This window comes from Adiantum capillus-veneris, chromosome 5 (genome assembly GCF_014529385.1).
Source record: "Adiantum capillus-veneris isolate H3 chromosome 5, ASM1452938v2, whole genome shotgun sequence".
In the NCBI taxonomy this organism is placed as follows: domain Eukaryota; kingdom Viridiplantae; phylum Streptophyta; class Polypodiopsida; order Polypodiales; family Pteridaceae; genus Adiantum; species Adiantum capillus-veneris.
This window is the reverse complement of record NC_140935.1, coordinates 101337495-101350533: the sequence shown is the minus strand read 5'-3', so window position 1 is coordinate 101350533 and position 13039 is coordinate 101337495. Positions and strand designations below refer to the sequence as shown.

Here is a 13039-nt window from a genome sequence, read left to right as displayed (position 1 = left end):
CGATACAATGTAGTGGCAGACGCTCTAAGTCGAATGCCAGAGATCAATTCGCTCTTGTTCACGGAACTTCGTAGTGAATTTTTAGATTCTCTCAAGGGCAAATATGAGCAAGATGAAACATATTCCAAAGTGTGGAGCCATGTTCAAAAGAGGGATCCTTCTCACTCCAATGTAGGTAGTGTTCAAGCTTATGTCTTGCATTGCCAAAAATGTCAAGTTAACAAGGCAGAGCGCCTGAAAGCAGGAGGACTCTTACATCCTTTCGATATTCCCAATGGAAAATGGGAAAGTATCTCTATGGATTTTATTGTAGGTTTACCAACCACTATATGAGGTCATGACTCAGTATGGGTGGACGTAGACAGGTTGACTAAACTATGTAAGTTTATTCCGACCAAATCAACGATTAAGACACCAGAACTAGCCACGTTATTTGTGGACAATCTATACAAATTGTATGGTTTGCCAAGTAACATTGTTAGTGACAGTGATCCCAAGTTTAACAGCCACTTTTGGAGAGCTGTATTTAAACGGTTGGGTACACAACTGAACCTCAGTACAGCTGATCATCCGAAAACGGATGGTCAAACGGAACGGGTTAACCAGGTGCTAGAGGATATGCTAAGAGCATACGTCAGCAAAAAGCAGTCAGACTGGGAAGAATACTTACCTATTCTCGAGTTTGCCTACAACAGTTCTAAGCATGTCACAACAGGTTTTTAGTCCTTTCATGCTCATGTACGGGTTTCAACCTAGGTCACTAGTTATGGTGGGGTTGGCAATCGAAAAACTCCAATAGGTTAAGGATTTTCTCCACATGGATATGCTGAAACTTGCTCGGCAGAATGGTTGGAAAGCACAAGATCGGTATAAGAAATACGCTGATGAGAATCGTCGGCAAGTTACCTTCGAAGAAAGGGAGGAAGTATTTTTACGTGTGCCAGAACATTCAGAAAGTTTGAAAATTGGACCGACACCTAAATTATCTTCTCACTATTGTGGGCCTTTCAAAATACTCAAGCGAGTCGGTGATCATGTCTACGAACTATTACTACCTTCACATTCTCGCATTCATCGTCTGTTTCATGTAAGCCGTCTACGAAAGCGGTTACATGGGGACCACAATGTCATTGACCAACATGTTTTGGTTGATTACATTGAACCTTCGACCTTACCGCATGAACCTAAATGTGTTTTGGATTATCATGAGTTGCGTACACGACATCACGTACGACAACACGCCTTAATCAAGTGGAAAGACCGACCTGAAGAAGGTGCCACTTGGGAAAACATTAGTGTTCTTAAGAAGAAGTTTCCCACTTTTGTTTTCGAGGATGAAAACTCTTCTTAAGGGGGGAGTAATGTTAGGACAAGGGTCCCGTAACCTAAGGACTACGATGGCCATGGACTACGGCCAAGGGCCGGGCTAGACAGTGTGGACAGGGGATCCGTTTAGGGCAAGGGGCTAGGAGCCCGCCTATATAATGGGAGGTTGGGAGGAGGATCTCTAGTCTAGTTTCCCTAGTTCTTACACTTTACCACCTTGAAGGAGATTGAAGTGTGATACTTCACTCTTACAACATTTCATGCTACTCATTGTCCACCACCATTAGGCATTGTGGAGGATTTGCCAACATGGCTCGAGTGTAGAGCTTGTGGTAAGTGATGGATTGTAATCACTCCTTGGTGTCATCTAAACTCTATCTCCTCCTTCTAACAAGAAATAACTTTGGTTCGGTAAGATTGGTGCATGTTTATACCTAAGATTGGTACATGTTTGTACATGCCATCCATTTGATGGAGCACTTGTGGATTTTGGCTAGATGTGCACATCCGCAAGAAAATGATGGAGCACGTGATCTAGACAAAACCAAAACCTTTGTCTTGAAAGGCATTTGGGGTGCTTTTGGAAGTTTTTGAATGAGAGTGCCATAACACCATTGTTAGTACGTGCTAAACTTTCCATAGCACCTCCCACCCCACTAGGGGTCTTGTACAAGGCACTTTGCTGCCCATGTTTGTTCTTTGGATTTGCCAATTTGCTTTGTTCACCTTACATTCGGCAACCTTTCCACCAGGAAATTTATGTTGCCCTGGAGGTGTTGCAAGCATGTCATCTTCCACAAAATTTAGTGACCTTGGGCGACTACCATGCTCGATCTCTTTGTAGCTGTGTTGTACTCTAGATGGTGTGTAGAGTCATCCTCTGAGTCTATCACCCTACATTCTTCCTCTTTTGCCTTATGGTTTCCTTGTCACTTGACAACGACAGAGGAGTCTTGTAGCATGGAGGACAATATGGCCTCGTTGATAGCCCTTATTACCTGTGTAGGTGTGTTGGACAACCTTTTCTTGGGCTCCCCTCCTCAAAGTCCATGACTCTCTATCCCTCTAACTAGTCAAATTCTAAATCCAATTCCCACCTACACCATGCTTTCTTAAGGGTCCTATGTCACATGATGCTCAAGATATATGGATGCATCTCTAGAAGGTCAAGGATGAGGATCTTGACCGGGAGACGTATATCTCCTCAACTTGGTTGAGGGCTAGAAGAAATTGAGAAGAGAAAGAGAAACCCTTATCAACTCCATCAAAGATGTCATGGAACCGTGTCCAATTCTTAAGAAAACTTGAAATCAGACAACTTTTGTCGTGTCATTTCCTCCCTTTTATAAGTCACATACGCTACATCAAGAAAACCTTTCAATCGAAGACACACAATAATACTAATTGGAGTATCTTGTTAACGTATGTAAATTTGAACACTCTTTGTTGGCTAGTGTGATGGTAACATTATTTTATAAATTGCAAATGTAAACATGAAAAAATGTTAAAAATCAGCCTCAAATCAAAGTTTGGAGGCCTTCTGAATTGTCCATTGGGGGGGTGGGGGGGGGGGGGGGGGGGGGGGGGGTGAGAGAGAGAGAGAGAGAACTCAAGATTGGAGGTGGTAAGTGAACCTTCGAATCTTTATTTCTACTTGGGAAGCTGCCTGCATAAATAAATAAAGAAATGTGCGGGTGGAAACATAAAGGCTTAAGCTAAACTCTAGCAATACACCTATGGAATCGTCTGGATGCTTCAAATACAAATACACATCCCTGAAATTTCCATAAGCTAAAAAAAATGGAATCGAGGTTTCAAAAAGGTCGTGGCGGACATTGGACGCGGGAAATACAAATATGCATTTTTTATTTTTTTTCGAAACCCAGATTCGCGGGAAGCAAAGAATGAAGTAAAATATAATGGAGAAGGAAGATGGGATCAATGGAAGAAGGCAAGCGTCAAGGCTGCTAGAGCGGCACAGATGAAGAGAGATGCAGAGAATCCAGCGGCGGCAGAGCTGGAGGAGCCCACCTCTGCTGGCTCAGGTGCAAGCGTGTCGCGCTCTGGCGGGGGTGGCGGAATGTCGAAAATGGGCGATTCCGCTGGTGTTTCTGAGGGCGTTGTAGAGGGTGCTGACGATGGTGCGCGCATCTGTGGAGCCGGGGCCGGCGTAGGTGTGCTCTGGGCTGGAGCTGGGCTTACGTAAGGCGTAGGTGCTTCGACTGGTGTGTGAGCTTCCATGGGCGTTGGCGCTGCGCTTGGTTCTTCGCTCTCCATTGATGGCGCCATTGTGGGCGGGGCATCGCTCATAGAAGGAGCGATCCATGGCCCTTCTGCAGTTGTGGGTACGTCGACTTGCCAGCCGGTTGGAGCGTTAGCGGAAGGAGCCATTGATGGCTCTTCACCAAGCATAGGCCCATCTGCGGGAGTTTCCACTGATGAAGGAGGAGACACTGACATCGAAGGGGGAGGAGTTCCGCTCCACCAGCCGGAGGGAGTGGCGGCAGGCTCACTCGGAATAGAGGTAGATGGAGGCATGAGAATGGGAGGTGAGTCCATGGGGGGAGAGGCTGTGATGGAAGGTGGAGGTGAGGAGATGCCAGTGGTGGGGGGTGAGGCAATGAATGAGGGTGGGGGTGAAATGCCAGTGGTGGGCGGTGAGCCCATGGAAGTGGGCGGCGAGGCAGAGATAGTGGGCGGAGGGGTGGCGGTTGCAGGCGGAGTGGCGGTGGTTGTGGGCGGGGTAGTGGAGCTTGTGGGTGGGGAGGTACTGACTGCAGGTGGTGTAGCGACACCAGAGGTGGGCGGGGTAGCGCTGGGCGGCGTGGTGTCGGTGGGTGGAGGAGTGACGCTGCCGGTCGGCGGCGACGCAAGTGGCGCTGTGGATGCGGGCATGACAGTCAACGCCATGAGCATGCCTGCTTTGCAATGGTCCGGGAAGCCGCAGATGAAGTAGTATTGGCCCGGCTGGCTCAGCTGCACCCTGGTGCTGCCGTCGCTCCACATATCCATGGGGTTGCCCAGAGAGCAGCTCAGGAAAGCAGATTCAGTGACACGTAACACGTTGTGGAGGGTGCTGTCGTAGGTAAAAACTGCAAAGCACATGCCAAATAATTATGAGAGAGGGGAGAGAGAGGCCTTCAATGGCAGAAATGTAAGCACGTTCCAAGCAGAGAGAGAGAGAGAGAGAGAGAGAGAGAGAGAGAGAGAGAGAGAGCAATTACCTAGCGTGTCACCCACTGCGAAATCCTGCCGCATCGCCCACGTAGTATAGAAAGTGGGATTGCTAGCTTGAATGCGCCACCCTTGACTATCCCCAACAGTGTATTCCACAGCAACAGCGCAGCAAGGAAGCAATACAAAAAGCGCTCCGAGCAGCAGCAGCGAGCTGGCGGCAGCCATTGATCTCTTTGGCGCCATCGCTGCCTCCATGTACCACCAAGCTCTCATACGGAGCGAGGGGGCCGGAGGAGAGGGGGCCTTCCTTATACGCGGAGAGAGAGAGAGAGAGAGAGAGAGAGAGAGAGAGACCTTTCCTCAATGGCTTACGAAACCCCCTGCATTTGGTATAAAAGGGGAGAGGGTCTTATTCTTCTCACGTCCCCCCCACTTTCCTTCACGAACTCATGCCCCCAAATTACTCTCCACCTCTTCCTCTCTTAAGAGCACCGCCAAATCTGTCATAGGTTCTCTCTCTCTCTCTCTCTCTCTCTCTCTGTCTCTCTCTCTCTATGTGTGTGCGCGCAAGCATCAATTCATTTCTAGGCCCCATATTTCAATCGACATGAACTTACCACACTTTTGCAATAGTTGGCCCAAATGGTTTCTAGAGTTGGCTCACGCCCTAGCCTAGTCCTCCTCCTCTTCCGTCCCTTCTCTTTCACTTTTCAAGATTAAGCCATATTTCAAGAGAAGATGAAAGCAAGGTAAATCTTCACATCTGACCATGTAATTGAGGCATCAGGGTCTTTCGGTCACTAATCCCAATCACAAGAAGTTGACAAATTCTCACAATAATTCCCACATTGTGACTTACCTCAACATCGTGAGGGAGGCATCACATACCTAGCTAGGTATGATTGGGGGCAGGGGATTGCTAGCCCGGTGGGGGGACCGGTGGTCTCTTGCCCCCAATCGTACCCAGTTAGGTATGCGGTGCCTCTCGAGCAAAAGCTCATGATGTTATTCATTGAATGAAAAACATCGGAAAAGATTCCGTTTTCCTACATGAGAAAATTTCTAAATCTTCTTGTGAATAGTGCAACCTCTCCCTTTCTCCCCACTACCCCTACTAGCCCATAGCGTGATCCAACACTAAGCAATTCATAGAGCCCATTACCTTTATCTATATGATATCAAATGATCAAATTTAGCACCAAAACATGGGATTGACTTTTATTTATATATATATATATATACACACACACACGCACATACTTACTGAATTCATCACCAAACATGTCTCCTAGCATCAAATGAAAGTGCCTTGCAAGTCTCATTCCTCCAACCATAGTACCCAAACACATGAATTTCATTTTATTTGATTGCAAGCAGCGCCAAGAAGACCTATGCAAAAGTATCAAAGCCTTTTCATTATTATTATGTTAGACCTAGGGTGACAAAGGTCTTGACCTTTCACTTACACTATAGATGCCAACAAGGATTCCAATGTATATATGTGTGTGTGTGTGTATATATATATATATCTATATATATATATATGTATGTATGTATGGGAATCGTGTGCAGGTGTCGTCACCTTACTGTTAGTAGGAATCCCTTAGGCAACCCACAAACCAAAATCTAGCACTATACACTATCTTGCCACCATCTTGTCGATTTTTGCAATAGGCATACCTTTGCCATCGTGGATAACACATACTACACAACATTGAATCAATTGACAAGCTCCTACGACCCAAAAACACATTAATGGCAGGAAATTGAGTTTAATTACCGGCCTATTGTTCAGCTTTATAAGAATGTGGATGTGTGGCAGTATATGAATCATACAAGCTTAATCAGCGCTAATTCCTCTTAATATTGGAGACAATCGTCCTTGTTAAGTAATGAAAATGTGAGAAATACCTCAAGTATGTTAATTTTGCAGAGAATAAAAGCTCTTTGCAATCAATTTAGCTTGATGTCCTTCCTTAATGGTCAAAATTTCTATAGTAAGAATCTTAGAGAGCTTACCAAGCACAAATGTAGATGCATGATGGCAATTGCATGCTCAACGAGCGCTAATCGCACACGTATCTTATACGCTTTTGACCTTCTCTCGACAAATAACTACCAAATATTTGAATCAAATAAGATGTGTTTTTCAAATAAATTTAATTTAAAACACAAATTTGCCTAGTAATCAACTCATCTTGAAAAATCTACTTCAAGCACATTCAAGTCCAATGTGGGATGCCCTTGCTTGTGGATAGCCTAATGATTAGGCTCGACATGTCAAGCCTAGAGGTACAACTTGAAATGTTCACAACTTACAAAGTTTCATATCAAAAAATATAAACTCAAGATAGTCTTATGTATACACATGGAATCCACGTGGACAACATTTTCTCCATTTTGCAAAATTTCTTTAGAGACATGTTATATAAATTGGACTATGCATCAATTTCATTTAGCTTAGCCTCATTTTCTTCATTGAATCTCTATCCTTACCCTCTGATTCTAATGTACACACACACACACACACACACACACACACACACACACACACGGGAATCACATATATGGGAATCGTGTGCAGGTGACGTCACCTTACTATTAATAGGAATCCCTCGAGCAACCCACAAACCAAAAACTAGCAATATACACTATCTTGCCACCATCTTGTCGATTTTTTCAATAGGCATACCTTTGCCATCATGGATAACACATACTACACAACACCGAATCAATTGACAAGCTCCTAAGACCCAAAAACTCAAGATATTCTTATGTATACACATGGAATCCACGTGGACAACATTTTCTCCATTTTTTGCAAAATTTCTTTAGAGACATATTATATAAATTGGGCTATGCATCAATTTCATATAGCTCAGCCTCATTTTCTTCATCGAATCTCTATCCTTACCCTCTTCCTTCTCAATGTTTATCATAATTATTGGTTTAGCTTGATTCTCGCTTGATCGATGAACCAAACAGTGGTACAAAATTGTTGAACATGAGGACTTCAATTATTATGTGTTCCTTTTGCCTAGTAGCTTGCACTAAGATGTGTTAAGCTCTATTAGGTCTTGCGATGCTAAGAGGATCGCACTCTTTTATAACCAAACTATCTCTGCAGATATTGTTGCAACAGGTTGGGATGATCTCTCACAAGGTGGCCAATCATCTGACATCTCAAGCGTTGGTTTGGTTTGCCCTTAAGGGAAATCCATGGAGGTCTCAACAACCACCTTTATAGATGGAACAGATGTATGTTGCTGCATTGGACACAAAAAAAGGATGCACAAAGATCTTCCTAAACCTCCAAGATACACTGAATTAATATTTTACTTATACCTGTAGTCAAGGAGCTTGAGATGTGTTTTGTTTGAACACACTATCGCAAGAAAGAGGCCCTATGCTGTGATTTCCTCAAATCCAAAGTGAAGTCCTCTTTTGAAATATTGTCACCATTATTCAACAACTTGACATGGGGAACTTATTCATGAGGGGATCTTTCCTTACAGGGAAGGCTTAAGAAATCAATATTAGAACTAGGGTAGAGGAGCCAGTAGGGGGACGGGTAACTTGGGGAGCTTGAATCTCCCTCCTCCGAGCTCAATTTTTTGCGCTGAGTAGCTCAATTTTATCGCCTTTTCATAAGCTTTCAAGAAAAATAATTTGGGATTGGTCGGGTTTGAAAGTCGGTAGTCGTGGTGCGATTTTCAAAATCAAGTGTATCAAAAATCGGCATGAATAAGAACACCAATGGGGGCCAAAAGAGGTAAAATGTAGCCACAACGTCTTGAACCCACGCCCTGGCCAATGAAAAGGCTTTATTTCAAATGAACTAGCTGTTTCAACTTCACTTTTTTGTGCTTCTTTTGGTCCCCAAACATATTAAAATTAGGGGTTCATGTGTCTTTTCTCTAAGGGCCGTACCACAACTGGCCCCTCTACCCTATTTGAAAGTGAGTGTTTTTTTGGTGAGCATTTCACGCTGAGCTCTTTTTGGAAATTCAATGAATAGATTCCCAAAAATGCTCCCTCCCTCTTCCTTGGAAGCAAGCTCTCATAGTCTCTCTCCCTCTCTCTCAATGTAAATGTAAGTTGGACATAAATACAAGATCAAAATCATTTTATTCACATAAAAGTTTATTTTTCAATGATACCATTAGGTCTCCTCAACCTTGTAACAAGACATATTAAGTGCACAAGTGAAGGGGTGAGTTTAGGAAATGAAAAGACCATGAAAGTGGAAAGTCAAAAGACTTTTTGTGTCCATATAGTGGATAAGTGAAGGGTGAGTTAGGAAATGAAAAGATCGTAAAAGTGGAAAGTCAAAAGACTTTTTGTGTCTGTATAAAGAAGAGACGATCAAGTGCACATTCATACGTGTTTTTGTTTTTCTTTTGCTTATTTTCCTTGATAGTTCAGTGTCCTTGCAAATATAGGTGGTGAATATATATATTTTGAAGCCATTAGATATACGTTTTAAAGTTTATCAATGATACCATTACATATGCAAACACAGAGGGAAAAGTTCCCTATTGAAAACAAGGGTGACATTATGCAATGATAGAAAGGGAAGCCAGCACATATGTAAAAAAAAGGCGAACCTAGGGTAGCAAGGGGCGTGCATGTCCTAGTATTTCACAAGTCTCTTGGCCAAGGTGGCCTACCCCACAAATCTTGCCCAAGGTATTCGAGAAATTGGTGGATGTTGTTAGTAGCTTTTAGGCCTCCATTATTTTTTCTCAAATGATGTATCCCATCTTGGCCAACATGCTAATTATTGGCTTTATGTAGTTTCTCGTTGTTGTGAGTTGCAACCCCATGCAACATTGAGCATCCTCAAACCCTCATACTCTTGCATATGTTTTTGACCATTTGACACATAGCACATTAGCCGAACCACCTTTCTCCTCTCTGATTATGGACTGGCTTAGTGAAAGACGCCTCCTCTCTCTCTAATTGCTCTTAGCAGGATCACTTGGGTACTTATATGCATAGTGCCCACACTGGAAACATTTAAAACACTTCACATTTTTATTGCCATTAGAGTTTTGAGTAGGACATTGGTTGGAAGAATTTTGGTTTCCTTGCTACTGTGTGTTGTTGTTATTGATGAAATAGGTTTGAAATATTGTAGCAGAGTTGTCAAATCTGTATCTCTTGAAAAAGGTACGGCTTTGATGTTTGTTCTTATCAAAGCTAGGAAAGAAAGAAGCTCTCTTCTTACGGATAGTGTTAACAGTTTGTTTGGCGTGAGAAGGTTGTCCATCTTTCTTCTTTTCTACATTAAGAGCCAAATTAATAGCCTTTGACAGTGAATTTGGTTCAAACATATCTACCTTAGCACCAATTTAGAGCGCTAAGCCAAATATATACTTATGCTTTAATTTCCAGCAACAACTGACATGTTCAATAGATTGTAATTGAATTAAAGAGTTCCAAAAACAATCAATGTAGTCTTGTACATCTTGATTTTGACCATGTGGAATCCCACTGGGTTTGTGCTTTAGCTTTATATTGTGTGGAAACAAATTGAGGTAAAACCAAATTTTTGAATGCATGCCATGTACGAGGTCTTTAACCATGCTCTTTGGTGGTGTTCCACCATAATGCAGCGCTACGGGTAAGATGATTTGATGCACACTTTACCATTCCACATTTAGGAAAATCTTCATTATGAAAATAGTCATCTAACTAACTAATCCATGCTAGAACCGTGCTAGAATCTTTAGTGCCATCAAAATCCTTGAAAGTGAAGGCTTTATTGCTAATTTGTCTTTTGTGTTGGTGCAGATTTGATGCATACAAAATGCAGTTATTTTTCTTCAAGCTCTTGCCTTTGCATGCGTTCATAAGTGAGAGATCGTTGCAGATTAGCGAGCTGCTCAATAATCATGGGCGGCTATGGAAGATGTGCCATGATTACGTGCTTTTCTTTCTTTCTCTCCCTCTCTTTAAAAAATAAATAATTAATAAAAAAATAAATATAATAATATATATTTATTTATGTATGTATAAAGGGTTGTGAGTGTATATGTATCTGATGATATACAAGATAATGCTAAAAAATAAGAACAAAGAAATAGGCAAAAATAAATGGTACTTAGCTTGCCGATTGATGATGTCGTCCATTCCAAATTGTGGAGTACTAGGGCAAGGTCGAAAACGGTGAGCGATTGAGTAAGTTAGTGCAAGTTAATTGAATTTTTGGTGTTTGATCTTCCTCATCTAGTTTCTATCTCCGGTTGAGCTATATCGGTTAACAAAATCATTGGTTACTGGAATTTCTGTGGCTTCACGATTCTTGGACAAGGCAAGAAGACCATATTAGGTAAAGTGGGAAAATCCCGATTCCCACATTGAAAAACTTCCAATTATCATGTAGAAAATACTTCAAAATTTGCTTAAAATTTAGTTTGGCAAGGTCTCATTCCAATTATTTTGTGTAGATGCCAAACTCAATACATTATTAAACATCAAATCCGATGGTTTTAATTAGTTTTGTCACCAAGGAAGTATAAGTTTTTCATGCATTATTATCGTTCATTCTCTTTTGTACTACCTTTCGTATCTCAACATGGGAAACTTTCTTTCAAGGCACCACTAGCTATCCAACCTAAGATCAAAGCAAGGACTTGAAGTTCTTGTTCAAGGTCCACCACTCTTCCAAGCTGGGATCCATTGAGAATACACCTTATATGAAATAATCATGTCCACCAATTCTCTACATTTCCTTACATTAAGGCACATGGCATACAAATAGATTCAACATCTAATCCAATACTTCTTACTTTGAGGCATGGTCAATCATACAAGGTTTTGGTTTATGCTTTGTCGCATCACAAGACGATTGGTTTTGAGGTACATTTGTTGAGGCTAAAATCCCTTTTATATAGAAAGATGCAACTTCCACTACAAGAGGTACTTCACATTAACGATGCTTGGAGTGCGACACTTAAAAGGGAAAATCCACGGCATCACTATAGACGTCGCTATTCTATTTGTTGCATAGCGACACCTATAGCGACGCCCATAGCGACGTCAACATGGGTAAAAAATAAACCGAGAGCGTTAGAAACTCAAATCTCAGATTTGAGTTTTCAACACTCAAGCGAAAGAGGTAACCCGCATTCTCCCTCTCGATCTCTCTCTCTTTCTCCCCGCCCCCCCCCCACACACACACACACACACACACACACACACACACATTTGAGTTTTCGACACTCAAGCGAAAGAGGTAACCCGCACTCTCCCTCTCTATCTCTCTCTCTCTCTCTCTTTCTTCCCCTCCCCCCCCCCCACACACACACACACACACGAGGAGAGGAAGGAGAGCCAGTTATTCTCCTTCTCTCTCCTCTCTCTCATGTTCCCTTCCCCTCTTTCTCTCTCTGTCCCTCTCTCTCTCTCTCTCTCACACACACACACACACACACACACACACACACATTGTGTCTTTGAAAGAAAGAGAGAGAGAGAGAGAGAGAGAGAGAGAGAGAGAGAGAGGAGAAAACAAAGAGAAAGAGAAAGAGGGAGAAAGAGAGAGAGAGAATAAAAAACCAAAGAGAGAGAGAGAGAGGGGGAGAAGACGAAAGAGAGAGGTAAGGGGAGAAAACAAAGAGAGAGAGATTATGTTAAGATTTAAATTAGATTAGGTTAGATTACATTTAGATTTATGTTTATGTTGAGTTTAAGATTATGTTAGATTTAGATTTACGTTAGATTAAAATTAGGTTAGATTTAAAATTAGGGCAAGATTTAAGATTAGCTAGCTATGCTAGATTTAAGTTAGATTACATTTAGGTTTAGGATTTAAGATTAGATTAGATTTAGGTTTATGTTGAGTTTATTATTAGATTAGATTTAGATTTAAAATTAAAACAAGATTTAAGATTAATTAGATTAAATTTAGATTTAAGTTAGATTATGTTTAGGTTTATGTTAGATTTAAGATTAGATTAGATTTAGGTTTATTTTGAGTTTAAGATTAGATTAGATCTAGATTTATGTTCGATTTAAAATTAGATTAGATTTATGTTAGATTTTAGTGCATGTCAATGAAGGCGCGCTTTGTCCAAAGAGCAAACACTAGTTATATAACAATATGCATATTTCCATCAGAATCTGACACCTATTAACTCACACACTAACTATATTCAATTAGCCACAAATCACCACATGTTCAATTAGGTTAGATTTAAAATTAGATTTTGGATTGGGTTTTTATATTAGAGTCTACCTTCGGGATTACGGTAAAAAATTTAGAGTTAGACAAACGGTGGTCCCTCTCTTCCTCTCTACGGATGCGACCTTAACTTGGAAAGCTTTCAACGGCATGATACTCACATTGGAGGCCTACATGTTATGTGCTAAGTAATCCCTCGAACAAGATCTACTGTGAAGAGACGTTAAGATGCTGTGAATTGCTACAACTAGAGAAGAGGCAAAGTGGTTTGGTCCACTACATGCACTATCATCTAGACGTGGGTATGTAGATTTCTCGTACCCACAAATATAGGCATTGACCAATAAA

General features: G+C 41.7%; 1 protein-coding gene across 1 annotated transcript; it reads right to left on the bottom strand.

Annotated features, from left to right (window-relative positions):
- Positions 1–3031: 3031 nt before the first annotated feature.
- Positions 3032–4885, bottom strand: LOC147457829 (uncharacterized). Its single transcript, XM_086511704.1, has 2 exons — positions 4551–4885; positions 3032–4418 (listed from the first exon to the last, which is right to left on the bottom strand). The coding sequence occupies exons 1-2, from the start codon at positions 4774–4776 to the stop codon at positions 3265–3267; spliced, it is 1380 nt and encodes a 459-aa protein (XP_086367830.1). The 5' UTR covers positions 4777–4885; the 3' UTR covers positions 3032–3264.
- Between the last annotated feature and the right edge of the window lie 8154 nt (positions 4886–13039).